Source organism: Neomonachus schauinslandi, chromosome 3 (assembly GCF_002201575.2).
Source record: "Neomonachus schauinslandi chromosome 3, ASM220157v2, whole genome shotgun sequence".
NCBI lineage: Eukaryota > Metazoa > Chordata > Mammalia > Carnivora > Phocidae > Neomonachus > Neomonachus schauinslandi.
The window spans coordinates 56,042,558-56,065,536 of record NC_058405.1 but is presented as its reverse complement, the minus strand read 5'-3'; the positions used below and the strand labels follow the sequence as shown (position 1 = coordinate 56,065,536).

General features: G+C 33.7%; 1 protein-coding gene across 4 annotated transcripts in view; it reads left to right on the top strand.

The window, feature by feature from the left end:
* The window catches only part of ZC3H13 (zinc finger CCCH-type containing 13), a 92,328-nt gene that overhangs the window by 24,188 nt on the left and 45,161 nt on the right, over positions 1-22,979 (top strand). For all 4 annotated transcript variants that reach the window (XM_044913552.1, XM_044913551.1, XM_044913550.1 and 1 more), the window contains exons 5-8: positions 1,638-1,746; positions 11,033-11,172; positions 11,777-11,937; positions 17,574-17,771. In XM_044913552.1, the coding sequence (XP_044769487.1) occupies positions 1,638-1,746; positions 11,033-11,172; positions 11,777-11,937; positions 17,574-17,771 (608 nt within the window). The remainder of the gene's footprint in view (positions 1-1,637; positions 1,747-11,032; positions 11,173-11,776; positions 11,938-17,573; positions 17,772-22,979) is intronic.

Below are 22,979 nucleotides of genomic sequence, written 5' to 3'. Positions count from 1 at the left end.
GGGTGAATGTTTTGAAATATTTATGTAACTTATTAAGGAAATTTATTAAGATGATTACATTTTTGGTTCTAAATCTTACAAATACTCTGTTATACACTTGCAGGTTATTTTGTTTATTTTGCAGTATCAGCACTGTGGCTCTGAAACTCTTTTCAACTAAATTAGTATTTGAATATTACATGATAATTTAAGTAGGAAACTATATCTTTCAATAATTTGGAGATAACTTTCTATAAATTTTTGATATAACTTGTACTAGTTTGTATTTATAGTGAGTTTAATCCGCAGAACATTCAAAAGTTGCGTGGAGGGCACCTAGGTGGCTTAGTCAGTTAAGTGTCCAACTCTTGATCTCAGCTCAGGTTTTGATCTCAGGATCCTGAGTTCAAGCCCCACACTGCATGGGATATAGAATAGTTAGTTCATCATTGATACTCTTTAGAATATAGTTTAAGAATAAAAATAGATCATGTTCCTTTTTTTCCTTTTGTCTTATGTATAAATAGGATCGATCCTTCCTCCCTCCTTCCCTCCTTTCCTTCCTTCCTTCCTTCCCCTCTTTCTTTTGACCTCTTACCATTTTCCATGGCTGGTTGTACTCTTGTAGAATCTTTTATAATGACTTTGGTCCACCTTTACTGTCTTAAAGCAATTATATATGTCATTTAGCAAGTGATACAGCATGACTTTATACTTAAATACGTAAAATTAGGGGCAATTATAATATATACTAGAGTTTTTTAAAAAGACTTCAAAGAGAAATTAATTTTGTGTCTTAAGCAGCCACAAATATGTTTGGTAAAGAACTTTCAGCAATTAACGTCTTTGTGTGTTAGTTTCTTTCATAGGCAGGTTTTAAACTTAATAAAAGTGAGACACTGTGGTAGGAGGGTAACAATTCCATAACACTGGTTATTTTCTTACCACTTAGTAAAATGTTCTTTGTGGAGTTTTTATGTAATAGGGTATTTAATTAAATGTTATCAGCTAAATTACTATTGTCCTGTTTTGTCTGTAGGATACTGTTAAACTTGGAAGAAAATGTAGAATTTTCTGTTTTTTAGCTACAGTATAAGAACTAATTTTCGTTTTAGCTACCATTTTGGTTTCATCAAAATAGGGAAAAATCTTTTTTAAAAAGCATTTATAAAATTATCAAATGAGTTTGGATTTATCTTTAGGTGTATAGGGAAATGCTGTTATATTAGTATATGACAAGTTTTAGATTAGTAATTATTTTTGATAATCTACTATGAACAGTGTAGCTGTTTTTTAGTCCTTTTTTAATGTCACTTATCAGTCCTTTTGTTTATTTTATCCATTTTAAACAGTTTTTTCCCCTAGAAACTTAGAAATAGGAACTTGGTATGTTGTAGACTATCCAGTGCTTATTAAATATTTGCATTGTATATTTTAAAATCTCAGTTATTCCTTTTACTATGTTGCTGTTCTTTAATAAAATAGTATTCTCATTGCAGTGCTAATGCTAGAACTTGTCACTTTTTTTGCTTAGTGAATAAGTGATTATCTGCAAAACAGATTTAAAAAAAATGAAGCTAGAAATATTCTGTATTATAGTAACTATCTCATATTTTTTTTTAAATATAGTAATATGTATGTATGTATATACTTTCTAGAAAGAATCTTCAAGAGGGAGACATAGGGAAAAGGAAGACATAAAAATCACTAAGGAGAGAACTCCAGAAAGTGAAGAAGAAAATGTAGAATGGGAAACTAATAGAGATGGTGAGTTTCAAAAAATCTTTGTTTATATCGTCAATTTATTGATTATTTACTTTGTCGATTTTTTGGGCTTCAAAACACTTTGCAACTGTGATCTCCTTGTTGTTTCAGAATCATCTTATTGCCTTGTTTTTACCTTACTGAGTTAGAATACAGAAAATGGCTTATGGTAGCGGAACAAAGGCAGAGAAAGCTGTTCACACTGCATTTTTCAACTTCCCCATCCTTTTTCCCCCTAGAACTATATTGGGCAGCATCACAGTCCTTTGAAATTGTATTACTTTTCTAAGTTTTTTTAGTTCCTCAATACCAAGGTTAAAAAAAATTATGTCTAAATTTTGTTTTTCACATAAAATATTAAAATGAGATTTTTAAATCTTAAGGATCTGGGAAAATTATTTCCAAGAAATTTTGTAGACTTTCATCTTTCAGAAGAAATCCAGTTCGAATAATTGATATCAGGGATTTGTTGATGAAAAATAGCAAAATCATCTTTGCATCATTGTCTTAACAAATTAGCATTTGTTTTCCACACCATGAATATTCTCTCTTCTTCATTTCTGTGACGTTCTGAAGGTGAGCACTCTATCTAGCCTCACACTATCAAATATAGAGAAAGAGAACTCACATTTGTTGAATGCTTTGGGTGTGCTGGGCATTTTAATATAATTTATGTAATTACCTTATTAATTCAGTAGCTTTGTTATTGTACTTACAGATGACAAAACTAAAGAGTATGAGAATTTAAGCAACTTCCTTAACAGTAAACTGATAACTTAGACCAGAAGTTAAAAAACAAAAGCTTATGGGCCAGCCACCTGTTTTTGCAAATAAAGTTTTGTTGGAACACAGCCATACCCATTTGGTTACATATTTTCTGTAGCTGCTTTTTAGCTACAGTGGATGAATAGACATCTGTGAGAGCCAAGAGCCTGTAAGCCTAAAATATTCACTCTTACATTTAAAACAGTCTCTGAGGACTTGTATTCTGATGTGTGAAAAGTGTGCTAAATGCCTCTCCAGTAATTCGAACATCAGTATTTTTTAAGGAAATCCATTCCATCTTTGGACAGTGTTGTCTACTTAAAACTTACTGCTAAAAATAGATAGGAAACTTCCCTATGATTACTTTATTGGGATTTCATAAGCCAATTTAATACCTCCTACAAAATAGAAGCAGCTAAAATGTCCCATTGTAGTTAATTAAGTTGTTAATATACTGAAATAAAATACTACAAACCTTTACTTGGATAGTGAACTTCTCCTAAGTATGAAAGGATTAACTCAACACACTCAGCATTCTTTTGATTTTAGTTATTTGTGGATAAAAAAACACTCTGAAATGTACTAGATACTTCTTATCTTTAAAAACAAAAATTTCTCTGTTCCCATTTAAACGGTTTGGAAAAGCTTAAGACAGTTCTCTCCTTGTTTTCATAATAGCTATTTCAAACCCTCTCCTTAAATTTCCCAATGAACCCTTCATAGTTCCTGTCTGCTGTTTACTACACATAGACCATGCAACTTACCGTCCACTAACTCCCTCAACTTCCTCTATAATACTTCCAAATTAGTCTCCTTTTCCCACCTGAACTTTACTATTTCCCTTTTGCTCTATGTAAGAAGCCTCCCTTCTGTATAAGGTTGTATTTCCCTGTATTCTGGATCCGATTTCCTCCCCCCCCTCTGAAGTCTTGTTCATTTAGCATACATTCTCTTTTATGTATCTTTAACATCCATCTGGATACTTTTTCTCTTCTCTCCATGTGACTTTCAGCCATTACCCTGCTTATCCCCACTTTACAACTAAATTCTTGAAGTAGTTCTGTACCTTATTGTCTTTACTTTTTCACCTCAATAGTTAACTCCGTTTTCTGACCCATGTCTTCACTAAAACTGCTCTTCAAAATTACTAATGACCTCCTCTTTGCTAAATGAACGGAGACCTACTTGTCTCTCTTCTGTAATCTCTCTGCAGCATTTGAGAGCCTCTGTCTTCTGGAAGCACTTTCCCCTTGGATTTCATCTATGTATCCCTCTTCAGGTTTTCTGTCTTCCTTTGAAGCCCTTCAGTCTTCTACAGAGGTTCCTTATATTTTATCTCTCTCTTAAATGTTGCTTCCCAAGGCTTTGCTCTAGACTGTCATCTTTAAAAAAAAAAACTAAAGTGATTTTACTACAAGAGCCTTTTATGTACAAAATTCCTTTAAAAGGTGAGTAGATGCCTTTTATATATAGTTTCACATATAAAATATACACATGGCTATTTATTACAGTTTCTCTTGATTAGAACTCAAAGGTTTTGATCATTTATCTCTATATATTAAAGATATGCTTGAAGGAATATTGACGCATGGATTTAGCCATCTCAATCCCCAGATACTGAGACTGTGAACTAGTTTAATAGGCTTTCCTTCTAAATTTTCAATCTAAAGTGAGTAGCAATTTTAGCCAGACTCAGAAGAAATTGTTCTATACCAATATTTCTCAAACTTTTTGGTCTTAGGACACTTTTCACTTTTTTAAAGGATCCCAGACAGCTTTTTTTTTTTTTTTTTAGATTTATTTGAGAAAGGGAGAGGAGAAAGAGGGCACAAGTAGGGGGAGAGGGGGAGAGGGAGAGAGAGTCTTGAGCAGACTCTGTGCTGAGTGTGGAACCTGATGCAGGGCTCAGTCTCAGCCATCCTGAGGTCAGGACCTGAGCCAAGACCAAGAGTCGGATGTGTAATCGACTGCCACCCCCCCCCAAACAACTTTTGACCTGGTGGATTATCTGTTTCAATTCTTACCATATTAGAAATTGAATCTGAGAAATTTTTAAAATATTTATTTATGAATTTATTTAACAATGACAATAATAAACCCAGCATATACGTTTACAAAAAATAGACATGTTTTGCAAATTAAAAATAAAAATTACGAGGAGGAGCAGTGTTTTACATGTTTTTGTAAATCTTTTTAACATCTGGCTTAATAGAAGACATAAGGATTTTCATATCTGCTTCTGCATTCAGTCTATTAATGGTATTACATATCATGTGACTTCTAGAAAGTATAGTCAGGAAAGTATAATATAGTCAGGAAAAGTATAATAAACCGGTCAAATAGTATAGTATTATAGAAATATTTTTGATCTTCTAAAACTCCCACAATTGTCTTAGGGTTCCCAGAAGTCCTCAGACCACTCTGAGAACCACTTGTTTCTAGAAGTGGCTTCTGCTTTCAATTGTTTTCCCTTTGCCTAGCCACCTTTTCTCAATTTTAATTTTTCCTTCCAGATGAAATCATACTTTTAGGGCATCATTACTATCTATGTATTAATGACTCCAATATCTAGAGCTCTCAGTTGAGGCATCTATCAACTGGATATCTCTATCTGATTTCCTTATATAGAGTACCACTTTCCAACAAGGCCCCCCAAAACCTGGGAATCATTATTTGATACTCCATCCCCTCAACCTAGACATTTATAGAGTTCTGACGTTTCTACCTACTGAATATCTTTCAGAACTATTGACTACTAATATTTTGGTTACTAAGATATTTGTGTATTGCCTTCAAATATATTTTACCAAAATAACCTAACCTCATGCCTTGAGGTTAATCTTGTCTCCTAATTCATTCCCCTCTTAAAAGTCAGAATAATCTTAAAAGAATTTTTTTTACTAAAGTATAGTATACATTCAGAAGAGTGCATGATTCATGTGTGCAACTTGTTGAATTTTCACAAACAGAACAGACTTGTATAACCAGCACCCAAATCAATAAATAGAAAGTTAATAGTATCCCGTAAGCCCCCTTGTGCTCCCTTTCCAGTCACCACCTCTCAACCCCCACCTCCCAAAGGTAACTCCTGCCCTGATTTCTACCACCATTGATTAGTTTTGTCTGTTTTTGAGCTATGTATAAATGGAATCTATAGCACTACTCTTTTTATGTTTAGCTTCTTTTACTTACAATATATTTTTGAGGTTGCACCATATTGTTTACTGCACGTAGTTGTAGTTCATTATTATTGCTATATAGTATTTCATTGTATGAATATACCATAATTTATCCATTCTTCTGTTGATAACCATTTGAGTAATTTCTAGTTTTGAGCTATTATGAATAAAGTGCTATTACTATTCTTAATCATGTCTTTTGCTAAACATGTACCCATTTCTCTTCTGTTTATGCCTGGGAGTAGGATTGCTGGGCCACAGAATTTGCATATGTTCATCTTTAGTAGATAATTTAAAAATGGTTGTTGTTTTTTATATAGTATTTTTTTGTTTTTTTTCATCTTAGCCATTCTGGAGGTGTGTGCTGGTATCTTACTGTGGTTTCAGTGTGCATTTCCCTAATGACCAATAAAGTTGAGAACTTTTTCTCCCACTGTATAATCTGCTTCGTAAACTGTGTGTTCCAGACTTGCCTGTTCTGTTGAATTACCTGTTTTTAATTGTTGAGAATTCCTTTTATATTTTGGATATAAGATCTTTATCAGATATATGTATTCCGAATCTCTTCTTCCACTCTGTGAGTTACAGAATGCTCTTATGAAAGAATAAATTGCTTCACTTCATTCCTCTGTTTAAAACTCGGATTTCCCAGGGCGCCTGGGGTGCTCAGTTGGTGGAGTGTCTGACTCTTGGTTTTGGCACAGGTCGTGATCTCAGGGTCACTGGTTGGAGCCACGCGTTGGGCTCTGCACTCGGCAGGAGTCCGCTTGAGATTCTCTCTCCCTCTCCCTCCTTCTGTGCTCCTCCCCCTGCTGGTGCATATGCACGCACACTCTCTCTCTAGCTCTCAAATAAATAAATAAAATCTTTTTAAAAAATTTGTATTTCCCATTTCCTTCAGGATCAAGTACAAATTCTTATTTTACAGAACTTTTCATTACCTGGTTGCTTCCTTTATTTCCAACTCTTCACCCCCAAGTCTGTGTTTTTTATTTGGTTACTTAAACTTCCTCTTATTTATTTATCATAGGGACTAGTGCAGTAACATAAAAAGCAAAAGTATCATTATAGGAGAAGAGAAAATATATGAACATATTTTGGTAATCTTAGCGGTGGATACATTCTCCTGAAGTAAGGCATAAAACCCAGACCCTCTATGAGTTACAAAGATTTAAATTTTCTATATAACTAAACTGTAATTTAATAATTAAAAGATCAGCATAAGAAAGTATTTGACATGTGTAACGTGTAAGCATACAGCAAAAACACTATGTAAACATATAATGAACTTCCACAAATATAAGAAAAAGATATAGTCCAGTTGAAAAATGGGCAAAAAACAAAAATTAGGTAATTCATAGAGGAAATAGATGTGGTCAGTAAATGCTCAGCTCACTACAGAAGAAAGCCAATGAAAATAAAAAGGTAGCATTTTTCACCCATCAGATGGGTGAAAATGAAAAATACTAATATTATGAAGTGGGAGTTTCCATTGACAAAGTTATTTTGGAGTGCAGTTTGGCAATATTAAAATAAAATTATGCTTTTCTTTGATCCAGCAAATCTATTTTGAGAAATCTGTCCTAAAGAAATAATTTGCACTTGTGAATCAGGGAAGCTGTCAGAATGTTCACTGAAGTATTGTTTATAGAGCAAAATATTGAAAACAAACTGAGTGTGTGTCAGAGAGAAACTGATTAAATAAATTACCATATGTTCATATCATGAAATGCGTTACAGATGTTAAAATGAAAATGGCTGATCTCTATGCATGACATGGATTTTTTTTTTAAGATTGTATTTATTTTAGAGAGTGAGTGCAAATGGTAGGAGGGGCAGAGGGAGAGAGAGAATCTCAAGCATCTCTGCACTGAGCGTGGAGCCCGACGCAGGCTCCATCCCTAGACCCTGAGCTATCCAGGCGCCCCTGGAAAGATATTTCTATAGGGCAGTGTGTGTAGTTTTAGTCCCATTATTTTAAAGAGTATAAATATAAAGGTTTATTTTTATGCATACAACACTAAACTAGTAACAGTGTTACCACTGGAGTAAGGATGGCAGTGGGAGGAGTGTAAGGGAATTTCACATTTTACCCTGTGTACTTAAGAATTAAGACATTTATTTATTTATTTATAAAGATTTATTCATTTGAGAGAGAGAGCACAAGCAGGGGGAGAGGCAGAGGGAGAAGGAGAGGCAGAGGGAGAAGGAGAAGCAGACTCCCCGCTGGGCTGGGAGCCCGACATGGGGCTCTGGGGCTCTATCCCAGGACCCGGAGACCATGACCCGAGCCGAAGGCAGACGCTTAACCATCTGAGCCACCCAGAATTAAGACTTTTAATGGTGAGAATGTATAGGTTAAAGACAAAAGGAAATACTTAAATGTATATAGTCTTTAATCCATATACATATACATTTTATGTATCTATGATTATTTGCATAAAATGGATTACTGGAAGTAAAATTGTTAAAAGGTATGAATATTCTTAAGGCTTTTACCCATGTTGCCAAATTACTTTCCAAGATAGATGTAGTAGTTTAGTTTACATTGTTACCTTCAGAAAATGAACATACCTTTTATCTGTACCTTTGCTAATACTTAATACTATAACTAGAAAAAAATGACTCTTTCATACATGAAAAAGCCATATTTATCTATCATTTGCATTCTTTTCTTTTTGTGAATTGCCTGTTTGTGTCCTTGCTCATTCTCCTTTGAATCATTATGAACTCTTATTATATATTAAGAACGTTGGGGCACCTGGGTGGCTCAGTCGGTTAAGCATCTGCCTTTGGCTCAGATCATGGGCTCCCTGCTCCACAGGGGGGTCTGCTTCTCACTCTCCCACAGCCTGCTGCTCTCCCTGCTTGTGCTCTCTCTGTCAAATAAATAAATGAAATCTTTAAAAAAAAAAAAAAAGAATGTCAACCTTATGTATTGTGTTTTTCTATTATATATGTTCTTAAAATCTCTGCCTTGTAAAATACGACATTCTAATTATATTTAATATTTTTCTAATGACTTAGACTAGTCATCCATATGAATCAGTTTTTATTAGGCAGTTATGATAACCTCAAGCTATAAAATATGAGAGACATTTTCTACATTTATTAAAGGGTTTCAGACTTATTTTTGTTTTGAGTTTCATTTTATGTTTTGTGCCTTCTCATTTTTCATTTTTTGTAGGAGACTATCAGTTGCATCATGCCTATTTTGTAGCTCATCTCTTATAGGCCAGGAAAACATCTTCCTTTTGTTTATAATAGATAGCCATAACATAAGAATAAGTAGTATCTGAGTGAAGACTTGAGAGCTTTTCCTCTAAGCAAAATATATTAGTTATAGTACATTGATTTTAACTGTTCAGGCTTAGCCCCTTGTGGGGTAGTTGGGGACTGAGGGACTGAAAGCCAGCTTCTCATTTTTTACATGTGTTCTGTATTGGTGCTATTTCCAGATAGCAGTTTTTAGAGGGACGCAGGACATTATTGATAATACCTTTAAAAATGCTATAAATTACTCTTTGCAGTTAATTATTCTTCCCTTTGTTTCACACATACTTAGTATTTAGTTATGGAATTTTTATCTGTTAATATTTTAAGAATGCCATCAAACTGAATCTTTGAACCCTATTACTCACTGATACAAAGTGTCAGAATGCACAGTAATACTGAAGGTAGCCATTATTTATTTACTTAAATTTAGTATCTCCTGGGGCACCTGGGTGGCTCAGTTGGTTAAGTGTCTGCCTTTGGCTCAGGTCATGATCTTAGGGTCCTGGGATAGAGCCCAGTGTCAGGCTCCCTGCTCAGCGGGGAGTCTGCTTCCCCCTTTCCTTCTGCCCCTCCCTCCTGCTTGTGCGCTCTCTCTCTCAAGTAAATAAATAAAATCTTAAAAAAAATTCAGTATCTCTAATCATTTTATCTAGTAAAAGCTTTATGTCCTTACATATTTAGTGATTGCTTTCTGACTGAAAAATGTGGTTTAGTCTATTTTATATATTTACTGAAAAATTGTCATCATCTTCTGTTAGATGGGTAATCAGTTTAGTTACACAGTTAAAGGCTATATAGCTACCCTCTCAGTTCCCAAGCATATAAATGGATAGTTGGCATTATAATGTATTTGATCTGTACATGACAATGATGTTCATTTTCTTTTTTTTTTTTAAGATTTTATTTATTTATTTTGAGAGAGAGAGAGATCATGAGCAGAGGGGAAGGGTAGAGGGAGAAGCAGGTTCCCTACTGAGCATGGAGCCTGATGTGGGGCTCGATCCCAGGACCCTGAGATCATGACCTGAGCCGAAGGCAGACGCTTAACCGACTGAGCCACCCAAGCGCCCTGATGTTCATTTTCTTGTGCTTTAAGCAATCAAGTAGAACAACCTATCTTCGTTGTTTTTTAGTTCTTCATTTTATTTCTTTACCCCAGGTTAAGGAATGGTGATCTTAAGTACTAAAACTATCGTTTGAGAAGACACTTCGGTTCCTAAGCAGTCAGGCCCAACATTGTCATGTGTTAGGATAGGAGTCACTGAAATTCCTTCCTCTAGGCTTTTTGGCATTATAGCAAATGAGGGTGAGAGGTTGGGTGGCAGTGCCAGTAGCCACTGAAAACTTTCACATATTGTGATGAAATAGCGCTGCATACCATTCTTCCCTTTTTTTTTTTCCTTTAACCAGCCATCATATTTTTTTCAGTGGAAAAGGTGAATGGAAATAAAGGCATGGTATCAGATCTGTTGAGGAGATAGGCAGTTCTAATCTAAGGAACCAGTACAAATCGCTTATAATGGAAATGTCACAGCTCCCTCAGACATTAGGTCATGTACACATTAGTATTAAAATTATCAGACTTTAGTTTTAGATACAAATCAGTTGTGTCACTAGTAAAAAAAGAATATGGAAGCAATGTAGGACACCTAATGCAACCTTCATTTAATACTAATGAGTCCTTAAAGTCAAGGAGATAATGAAATCACATCATATTCAGGATGAAATATTGAAGGCTTTGGTATCTTTAATATTTACAATTTACATGTTAGTTTTTAATTGTATCTTTTAAAAATTCCGTCTCCTAACCAAAATCCCAATGCCAGGCAACCCAAAACCACTTTCAGAAAACTCAAGAATCTTAAAAATGTTTGGCTTTTCATGAAGAAATCAACCATGTTGATTTTAATCCTTTATAGAAACAGTACATATTTTATCTTTGAGAAGTATGTTATTCTAATGAAAGAATCTACCATTTTAATTTGTATAAAAAATTAGTGGAAAAAAATTTCTCTAATTTTTGGTATAGATAATAGTTTCTGACAAGAAATGTAATTTTTATTTTAAAGATTCTGACAATGGAGATATTAATTATGATTACGTTCATGAGTTGTCATTGGAAATGAAGCGTCAGAAGATACAGAGGGAATTAATGAAGCTGGAACAAGAAAACATGGACAAGAGAGAAGAAATTATTATTAAAAAAGAGGTATGCTGTTTATTGAAATATACGTTAATAATTAGCATCAAATAAATGGCTATTGATCAGAGAATTCATTAGCTCTATCTTAAATTGTATTAGGATATTGATACACTGATCAAATTATTGTATATCAGCTACATATATGTCAGTCATTTAATCTTCACATTATTATATAATAAATATGAAATATTTTTGTTTCTGAACAGGTAAAAAACTGAGGTTGTATTGTGTAGAGTCTCCAGCTAATGTTAAATGGGATTTGAATCTATGTATGTCTGTTTTTTAGGCCTAAGCTATTTCTAGAATACTTGTTTATTTTCTAAAGAGTAGAAATGCAACTTATTTAAATATAATTTATGATTTCTCTGAGGAGATTTTGAAGTTTTATAATTTTAGTTTGCTTTAATGATATTAGTGTTAAGTTAGGGCAATTAATTATCACATTGGTTAAAAGCATGTGTTTAGGAGTCAGATTAATCATGGTGTCTATAATAGCACTTAATATTTCATCTGAAGTTTGGTGTGTTTTAGAAACACCTACTCTGTTGTCTGATTATAACAGCCATGATTGAAGGAGTTTCTGAATTGACTAGCTGAATTCTTTTAAAAGGTTTCACCAGAAGTGATTAGATCAAAATTATCTCCATCACCTTCTCTAAGAAAATCAAGCAAATCTCCAAAGCGAAAATCAAGCCCTAAGTCGTCATCTTCAGCAAGCAAGAAAGACAGGAAGACAGCTGCAGTATCCTCACCCTTATTGGACCAGCAGAGGTCAGTAGGGTGGTAAATAATGCCAGAATGAAATAGCTTTTTCTGAAATGATACTCAAAAGAATTAGTAGATTACAGAAGGGTACTTATAATACTTTCAGTATTTAATGTAAATTTTTTTTCTTCTAAAAAAAGGTACAAAAAGTTTAAATTTAAAAGAAAATTATACAGAACAATAAAACAGATGTCTGTGTCCCACCTACATATGCTTCAGAGCTTTTTATTTTTTAAGAATAAAACATAATACATGTATATCCTGTCTTTCCCTCTTGAATTTGTTGTTTTTGATACTTGTGCATGTGTGTTTATACTTTCATATGTATTATTTTTATCTGTTTAATCTTAATACTTATATTAAGGCTTTGCTTCTGCAACTTTCTTTTTCACTTAACATTTTTTATATTTATATTGATGTATATAGCCTTTTTTTCATTTGAGTACTTATACTATATTTACTTTTCTGCTATTGAACATTGACATTGTTTTCAGTTTTTCGCTATTACAAGTTATACACAGTGAATGTTCTTCTTGTCTCCTTGTGCACGTCATTCTGAGATTAGATTCTTTATAGCCTATATATAGCAGTATGAAGATACTGGAATTATTCCAGTAACCAGTTGAGGAAATAAAAATAGAAATAGGAAAATATGATTACATTGAGGGACTAATAATAAGACAGAAGACACTTTCCCACTTAATGTCACTCTATACTATTTAAATTTTGTTTTAATTAAAGCACATATACTAATTTTCTTTAAGAAAAAAACCTAAACCTCTGCCCAACATATGACCAGTTGGCAAACTGTCTATCTGAACCCACAAGGAAACTTATATCTGTCTTCTTCCTTTTAGTTTCTAGAGGCTTTAACCCTACAGACTCCAGGTACCTTCTGCCTAGATGATTATATCCTACTAACTGTATTTATTTTATCCAATGCCACTCTCCTACACACATAAACATTTTATTCAGCAGCCCCAACCTATTCATTTTACAGATGTTGTAAGAGAAATCTTGAAAGAACAATTCCAATTAATTTACTATGCCATTGAAAAACTCAATGGATTTCCATTCTGTTGAATAAAATTCAGATTCTATTTTTTTAAAGATTTTACTTATTTATGAGAGAGAGCACATGCATGCGCATGTGCATGGATGCATGAGTGGGGAGAGGAGCAGAGGGAGAGAGATGAGCAGACTCCACTGAGCAGAGAGCCCGATGCAGGGCTCAATCCATGCAGGGCTCAATCCCAGGACCCTGAAATCATGACCTGAGCTGAAGTGAGAGACTTAACTGACAGAGCCACCAGGTGCCCTAAAATTTAGATTCCTTAAAATGACATTTATACTTTGATCTTTTCAGTCTTGTTAATATTTTTGTCCAGTTTTCTTCCTACCCTCTTCCACTTTCAGTTCTTCAATGTCCAGCTCAAATTCTGTCTTTCCATTAAGTTTTTCCATTTCTCTTTATTGAGCATAATTTCTATTCCTTTTGTATATCTATCAGATTTTATTTATACCTCCCTCTTAATATTACTCTTTGCATTATATTTTATTTGTGACATACATGTATTAGAACCTCTGTTAAACTTAAGCTCCTTGAAGATTGGGATCTTGGTGGTTCATTGTTTTTTCTCCCCACTCCACCTACTTTGCATAGAGCTTTGCATTGTATTAAGACACTCTGTAAAGCTGACTTGGTCCTCTCCTTTGCTCCTGGAATTGAATAAATGTTGCAAAGAAATACGGAAGAAGTGAATTATGGAGTGATGGCAATCCACTTCATTTGTTCTTGTTCTTTATCCGCTTGGCTAACCAATTAAATAACTATCCCTCAGTTCCTTCCATCCATTTCTGAGAAACAAAACAAAACAAAACAAAAACAAAAACCAGCATACCAGAAATACCCTTCTTTTTTTCCTTATCCTTTCTGTTTATAAAATCTTTGAAATTTAATCTCTTTGTAGAAAGTTTTGTTAACTGTTTGGATGAAGGGTTAGTTTCATCCTCTTCTTTTTCATATAGTCTTCTCTTACTGCTTTATTAGTAACTCATTTATCCTCTTATTATTTAGCAGGAATAATTGCTCACCTTGATTTAATTAGTATATTTCTTGTATTCTAGGAGTATAGCATTTCTTTAGCCATGCAGTTTACATTGTGTAGTGTGTGTCAAATCATCAACTTCTGGTTTCATTGCTGAATCATACTGTAAGCTGTTTGAAGGCATATTAAGCAAAAAGTAAGGATTAGAATTTCAGTTAAAATTCAGTAGAGTGTTGTAGCAATGACAGTAAGTCATCTGAGGTGACAATCAGGTAAATAGACTCCTTGGTCTTACGTTGTTATCATATTGAGTAGGCAGCGTAATTACAGACAAATTGAAACTCATACTTCTCCCTGAAAGCTGGCTGTTTTCTTTGATGTTCATTGTGAGATATATCCTGATAGCAAGCTTAAGGCTAATATGTGAGATACAGTGTGGCTTAGATACATCAGCAAATGTATTATCTGTTCTGTCCATCTACATTGTTTCTTAGTTTTTATTAAGTAAATTTTTCTTTATAGCTCTTTGTACGGAGATGTACAAAGTAGGTCAAAAGCTGTTCAAAAGGAGTAGTTTTAAGGAGAGAGAAGGAAAGGATCTAAAAATGGTAGAAGTAGATAATTGAGCTCTATGTCACAAATAGGAAGTAGGCTCTGCCAATAAAGAATAATCAGTTGACTTAAAAAAATGTTGAAAGATCTTGTTGACTTCAGAATGTGCAAAACCAATTTTGACCCATGTAGTTGGAAGGCACTTGAAACCTCATATTATAACGTAATTGTGATTTCCAACTACCAATATTTTTGAAGGTAATGTGAAGAAATTCTGTACTTCAGTGAGTATATTGGTGTAATCCTGGTTGTTGTAATAGCTCAATCCCAAAATGTGAGTTTAACGCTACAGAAGTTTATTTTTCTCTGAAGTAAAATCAAAATGGGTGTTCTGATTAATACATTGCTCTCCTATCATAGAGATTCAGTAACCTAGGCTCCTTATGACATGCCTCCACTTGGGTTTTGGGGACACCAAAAAATGGAATGTGCAAAGAAAAAAATTAATTGGAGTATTGCTCTTACTTGGCTGTACAGTTTACAATTGCCTGGAGTATGAGAGTCTTTTATTAGTTAGGGCTGGAAGTGGTTTATATCACTTCTACTCACATTTTTTGGCCAGAACTTGGGTCACTTGGCCATACCTGATTTCAAAAAAGTCTAGACAGTATGGTTCAACAGTGTCCCAAAGACAACATTTAGTAAATAGCTAGTCCCTGTCACAGGAAGTAATGTAAAAATACAGTTTGTATCAAGAATTCCTCTATTATTTTATCTTTAAAATAATTTTTTAATAGATAGTAACTATTGTTTTTTCTTTTAAGTAGAAAACATTTAGAAATGCAGGCATTTATCGCTTATCTGTTAGATACATTAGAAGTTTGAGTTATCTCATAAATACGTAATGAGATATGTGGCTCATAAGGTTCATAGCAGAAGACAAAAGTGAAAAATAGATTTGATCATACTTTAGTAATTTCTGACTTGCTATGTAGCTAACCCTACCTATGATAATAAGAAATAGGGATAAGGATTTTCTGAATGCCCACTGAGTCCATTGATTTTATACTTTTATCTTTTTAAAATTTTACCAGCAATTTTAAGGAAGATGCTCTCCATTACCTTTTCATAGCTAAGGAATCATGGGATTAGAGACCTCAAGGTTACAGGAAGTAAGTTCTAGGATATAAACTTAGGTCATCATTTATAAAAACTAATAGAGATAGTGAAATGAGTAGCTGGTGAACCGGATACATGAAAAGAGAGCGCTGCTTCAAAATTCAGCACCAGACTAAACAGTGTTGGAGAAAACAAGAACAAGTTTAATAGCAATTTAAGAACAAACAAAAATAATAAATTCATAATTTTAGTACAATTTGAGAGAATAATTGCATTGACGTCATGAGACCAGTTGACACAAAAATTAAAGCAATCTGTGAACAAAGATATTTTGGGAGAAAAACAGTTTTTAAGAAACTGAAAATAGCAGAATAATGAGATTGCCAAATTTGGAACAAGTAGAATGAGAGCTGCTTTAAAGAATTAGTGAATTTGAAGACATATTTGGGATATGAGAAAGCAAAAGGAGAGATGGAAATAAACTAAGACATGGAGGAGAGATCCAGGAGATACAGTAACTATAATAAAGCTAACCATAGAGACTTGGGCCATTTGGAGAATTGATGAAATAAAAATTTTTTAAAAATTGAACTGAAAGAGTTAAGGTTTTAGATTGAAATGGTTTACTGAGTTCTGGAGAAGGTTAAATAAAGAAAACCTAGATATATCTTGGTGCATTTTTAATTTCTAAAGAAGAATGTCTCATAATCATCCCAGCTGAAAAACTGGGTAACATGCATGGGGAAAAAGAAATGGACTCTCTTTGTAGTCTTCATCTGCAACACTAAATGTTATAAAATATTATAACAATATTTGTAGAGCTCTGAGGGAAAAGGATATTAACACCAAAATGCTGTATTCAGTCAAATGACTGCAGATACAAGGTAAAGACAATTTTGGATATATAAGAGGTCAAAGTTAGACCATTTGGATAAAGTTATTTAAAGTGCCAAATTAAAGAGGATACTCTACACCCAGTAATCACTTCTAGGTAGATTAAATGTGAAAGGTAAAATTCCCGAATTTTAAGGGACTATTTTTAGTCACTGTAATCTTAGTGTTGAGAAAGATTTCTTAAACAAGACTTAAAGATTGGGATGCCTGGGTGGCTCAGTCATTAAGCTACCTTCAGCTCAGGTCCAGATCCCAGGGTCTTGGGATCGAGTCCCACACTGGGCTTCCTGCTCAGCGGGAAGCCTGCTTCTCCCTCTCCCACTCCCTCTGCTTGTGTTCCCTCTTTTGCTATCTCTCTCTGTCAAATAAATAAATAAAATCTTAAAAAAAAAAAAAAGACAAATGTTTAAATAAATGTTTACTAACAGTGTTTAGGATTTCATTTATAGATGATGTAATTTTGCATTCTTTATCATAAAAATGGAGGCCACCTAAAAGATTTACCAATCTGAAACTGTTTAAAGAACTTATGGAGCATATCTATTTGATGAAATTTGATACAGTCTATAAAAATAATTATCTACATCTGTTTTTTGTCATAGAAAAGATAACCCATGCTATGTTTAGTACAAAAACTTTTACAAAACATTATAATGGTATTGGGGGAGGGAGAAGAGACCTAGAAAAACTGTGGGCAAATATCCAAGGTGTTAACAAGGGTTATCCTTGGGTAGTGGAATCATACATCTACTTTTCTATATAAGCTTAAAAAAAATGCAGTTCATGCAGTTTTCTTGTTATTTCTATTTCTGAAAGAATCTCTTCTTACTCCACCTCTATCTTTCTCAGAAGCCTATCCTTTAAAATTATATGTGGCAAGTTAAATTAATTATTTGCTCATTTCTGTGTATTTTTTCCTGGGTGTTGATACCATTTTTTAAGTGTGCTTTGTTAAAATGAAAAAAAAAATACCCATTTGACCTTCCAAAAGTATTTGGACCTCTAGTGATAGTTTTGTATTACCTTCAGGAATTCAAAAGGCAACCAGAGTAAAAAGAAAGGACCTCGAACTCCTAGTCCACCCCCTCCTATACCGGAAGATATTGTTCTGGGGAAAAAATACAAAGAAAAGTATAAAGTAAAAGATAGATTAGAAGAAAAACCAAGAGATGGAAAAGACAGAGGACGAGATTTTGAAAGACAAAGAGAAAAAAGAGACAAGCCAAGGTAAGTAGGATTATATATTTTTAACAATCTTACTTTTGTAGTATCTAAAATACTCACTTTTCAGAAGCTTTTTCAGGCGTTATTGTAGTAGATTTTTTAGTGTTTTAAAACTCTGTGTATTTAATAATTCCCATGTTGAGTTAGGGATAATTCAGTAAACATTACCTTAACATCATAAGATAATGAAATTTTTTATCTTAATCGTTTTTAAGTGTATAGTTTAGTAATGTTAAGTATATTCACATTGTCATGAAACAGATCTCCAGAACTTTTTCATTTTGCACATCTGAAATTCATCTGAATAGCCATTAAACAACTCCCTTTTCCCTCCTCGCCTAGCACCCCAGCCTCTAGTAACCACCATTCTACTTTGTTTCTATCAATTTGACTACTTTAGCAGTCATATAAATGGAACCATTTTGTTTTTTTTGTGACTGATCTATTTCACTTGGCATAATGTCTTCAGGATTCATCCATATTGTAGCATGTGACAGGATTGCCTTGCTTTTTAAAGCTGAATGATACTCCACTGTATATCCATTCCCCTGTTGGACATATGGGTTACTTCCACCTCTTGGCTCTTGTGAATAGTGCTGTGGTAAGCATAGATGTGTTAATACCTCTTCAAGACCTTTCTTTTGATACTTTTGGATATATACTCAGAAGTGGAATTGCTGGATCATATGGTAGTTCTGTTTTTAATTTTTGAGGAAATTTCATACTGTTTTGTGTAGGAGTTCTATAGTTTTAGATTTTACACTTAGATTTTTAATCCCTTTGGAGTTAATTTTTGTACATGGTGTAAGATAAGGGTCCAACTTCATTTTTTTGCATGTAGATAACCATTTTTCCCAGCAGTCTTTTTAGAAAAGACTGTCTTTTCCCCATTGAGTGGTCTTGGCACCGTTGTTGAAGATCATATGGCCATATGTGCAAGGATTTATTTCTGGACCCTCTATAGTACTCCACTGGTCTGTTTGTCTTTATGCCAGTACCACACTGTTTTGATTACTTAGCTTTCTTATACGTTTTAAAATGAGGAAGTGTGAGTTCTCTCACTTTGTTCTTCTATATGAAAATTATTTTGGCTTATTTACATGTCCCTTGGAATTTTGTATCAATTTTTGGATGAATTTTTGTATTCCTACAAAAAAAATGCCATGGGATTTCAAAGGCGACTGTGTTGAATCTGTAGGCCCATCTCAGTAGTACGGACATCCTAACAGTATTAAGTCTTCTAATCATGAGCATGGAATGTCTTTCCATTTATATGTGTTTTCTTTAATTTCTTCCAGTGATATTTTGTAGTTCTCAGTGTACAAGTTTTTGAACTCCTTGGTTAAGTTTATTCCTAAGTGTTATATTCTTTTTTTATGTCACTGTAACCGGAATTGTTTTCATAATATCTTTTTCAGATTGTTCATTGTTAGCCTAGAGAAACAACTAATTTTTGTGTGTTGATTTTTGTGTCCTGCAATTTGGCTGAATTTATTCTAACAGTGTGTGTGTGTGTGTGTTGGGGGAGTGTGCATGCGCGCTCACATGCATGCATGTAACCTGTAGGGTTTTCTATATGTAAGATCCTGCCATCTTTGAATGGAGATAATTTTACTTCTTCCTTTGCAATTTGAATGTCTTTCATTTCTTTTTCTTGCCTATTTGCTCTGGCTAGAGCTTCAATACCATGTTGAATAGAAGAGATGAAAGCAGGCATCCTTACTTTGTTCCTATCTTAGAAGTTTGTAGTCTTTCACCATTTGAGTATGATGTTTGCTTTGGACTTTTCATAAGTTGCTTTGTTATGTTGAGATAGTATCTTTCTATTCTTAGTTTGTTGAGTGTTTTTACCATGAAAAAGTGTTAAATTTTATCAAATGTTTTTTCTGCATTTATTGAGATGATCATGTGACTTTCTTAATTCTTGAACCATTCTTGCATTTTAGGAATTAATCCCACTTTGTCATGCTGTGTAATCCTTTTAATGTGTCATTCAATTTGATTTGCTTGTACTTTGTTGAGAATTTTTACATCAGTATTCATCAGGAATATTTGTCTAGTTTTCTTGTAGTGTTTTTGTCTGGCTTTGCTATCAGGGCCTCATAGAATAAGCTTGGAAATATTCCCTCCTCTTTAGTATTTTTGGAAGAATTCCAGAGGATTTGTGTTAATTCCTTCAAATGTTTGATAGAATTCTCCAGTGAAACCATGTGGTCCTAGGGTTTTCTCTTTTGGGAAATTTTAGATTACTGATTTAATCTCCTTACTCATTATTGGTCTGTACATATTAATTGTTTCTTTAATGAGTCAGTCTAGGTAGGTTGTAGGCCTAGGAATTTATCCATTAATTCCAGGTTATTCAGTTTGTTGATACACAGTGTTTCGTAGTATTCTCTTACAATCCTTTTTATCTCTGGCATCAGTTGTATTGACCCACTTACCTGATTTTAGTTATTTGAATCTTCTTTTTTTCGTCATCTAGCTAAGGATTTGTCAATTTTCTTATCTTTTCAAAAATCCAACTTAGTTTGGCTGATTATTTCTGTTGGTTTTCTGTTCTCTGTTTTGATCTCTGCTCTAATCTTTATTATTTCCTTCTACTAGCTTTGGATTTCGTTTGTTCTTTTTGCAGTTTTTTGAGGTGTCAAATTAGGTTGTTGATTTGAGATCTTATTTTTAATGTACACATTTATAGCTATAAAATTATTTTTAGCACTGCTTTCGCTGCATCTCATAAGTTTTGGTATGTTGCATTTTCATTTTCATTTGTTTCGAGGTATTTTCTAATTTCCCTATGGCGTCTTCTTTGACTCATTAAGAGTGTGTTGTTTAATTTCCATATATTTGAGGATTAAATGACATAATGCTTAAAAAATAAGCAAAGTACTCAATAAATATATTATTTTCCTACTTTAATAATAAATTGCAGTTAATAATATTTAAAAATGCCTTTCTGTTTACAGGTTTTCACTTGTGCAAATTGAGTTCTGTTTTTCTCCATTGTGATCAGAAAAGATACTTTGTATGATTTCAGTCTTCTTGAATTTGTTAAGACTTGCTTCATGGCCTGAAATGTGGTCTGTCCTGGGGGATATTCCATGTGAGAAGGATGCATATTCTACAATGGTTGGGTGGAGTGTTCTTTATATAAAGTCTGTTAGGTCCATTTGATCTGTAGTGTTGTTCAAATCCTCTGTTTTCCTTACTGTTTTTCTGTCAGTTAATCAACATTAACTTTTTGGTATAAATGGAATTATATAAAAGAGCCAGCTAGTGAAAGAGTTGAAACCCTTCTGAAAATCTGTTCATTTTAAAATTAACATTGTTTCAAAATTTAAAGTTAAGTAACTGCATTAACTAATTTAGTTTCTTTGTATTTTAATAAATTCTCATAGCCAGTTTTTCTTCTATTCTAACAGTAGTACTTCTTGAAGATCTATTTTCAAAACTGACAAATTATAAATTCTTGATTTTTAAAATTCATTTATTTAGTGCTACTTAAGAGCAAAATTTTTTTAAAAAAATTAACTTGATAATATTTTTGTGGCTCACAAGATTTATGAAATGCGTACAGATTTAATAGGGATGCTTTTCCCCTATCCATTTTTAAAAATTGGTTTTCAAATTTATCCTTTCATGAAATTAATATTTCCTCAAGAAAAAATATAACTCTTTAGAGGGTTCTCAAAGAAAATGCACAAGCCTTGAAGTTAATACAAATAGGAACTTGTATCTTGGCTCTGCCAATTACATGATGTGAGACCCTGAATAAGTTCTTTGTTTTCTCTGAGCTTCTATTTCTTCAACTGTAAAATATGCATGATACCTCCTCATAAGGTAGAGGTGAGGATTAAATGAGATAATGCTTTAAAAAATAAGCAGAGTATTTAATAAATATACTCTGTCTTCCTACTTTAATGATAAATTACAGTGTAGTGATATTTAAAAATGTCTTTCCATTTGCAGGTTTTCACTTAAACTACACAGGTAGTAGGATGTAGCCATAAAGATATTCTTTTTTTTTTTCTAACTGATACTTATGCAGTATCCGATTTAGAATCAGCTGTTAGTAATAAGGACTCAATGTGGGGGGCTTACATACATAAAGCAATAGTTCCCAAACTTTGCTGCACCTTTGGATCTGCCTGAGAGTCTTTGAAAAATTTTAAAACCTGATTTCAGTCCCCAGATATTCTCATTTAATTAGTATGAGGAGCAGCCTTGGTGTCCAGATTTTTAAAAGCTCATTGGATGATTCTAATGTTCATCAAAGTTTAGGAACCATAAATTGGGATTTACTGTCTCATATAAAGAAGCTCAGAGGGAGGCAGTCCAGGACCTATACACTGTTCATTCCACAGTCATTGGTGATCCAGGTACTGTCTGTCTGCCTTGTACATGCTTTTTTTTTTTTTTTAAGGATTTTATATTTTTATTTGAGAGAGGAAGGTGGGGGGGAGAGCACTTGCACAAACAGGGGGAGCAGCAGAGGGAGAGGGAGCAGACTCCCCACTGAGCAGAGAGCCAAACAGGATCCCAGGATCCTGGGATCATGACCTGAGCCAAAGGCAGACACTTAACTGACTGAGCCACCCAGGCACCCCCATGCTTCCTTTTTCAGGATTATACCATGGTTTAAGATGACTGCTGATGGCTTAAGACATTCCATCCATATTCCAGGCAGCAGAAAAATTATGAAGGGAAGAAAGCCTTAATTTTCCTGGAAGTAGGCCAGAATTTAGTCACATGGCTACAGCTAGCTCTGAGGGTATCTTAAGAAATGTAATCCTTTAAAAGAAAGAAAGAGAGAGAGAAGAAAGAAGGAAGGGAGAGAGGGAGGGAGGGAGAAAGGGGAGGAAAGGAAAGGAATGTAACCTTTTAGCTGAGCATGTAACTGACCCAAATAAAATTGGGTTTACTAAAGAGCAAGGAGAGAATGTGTGTGGGATAGCTCATTGCAGTCTAAATGCCATTTCTGTTCATGTTATTAAGTAACAACATGTTATTAGAATGAAAGCAATGTTACCTGCCACTTTATCTGGAAAGCCTTGTGAACTGATATTTGTAATATTATTCAGGATAAATTACCTACCCAGTAAGCAGTTAAAATAGCTTAATTAAAAGTTCAACAAAACCAGTCTTTGTCCAAAAATAGATTCTGATGATAAGCTTTGTCCTTTCTTTGTCTTGATAAGAGATCATCTTATCTTA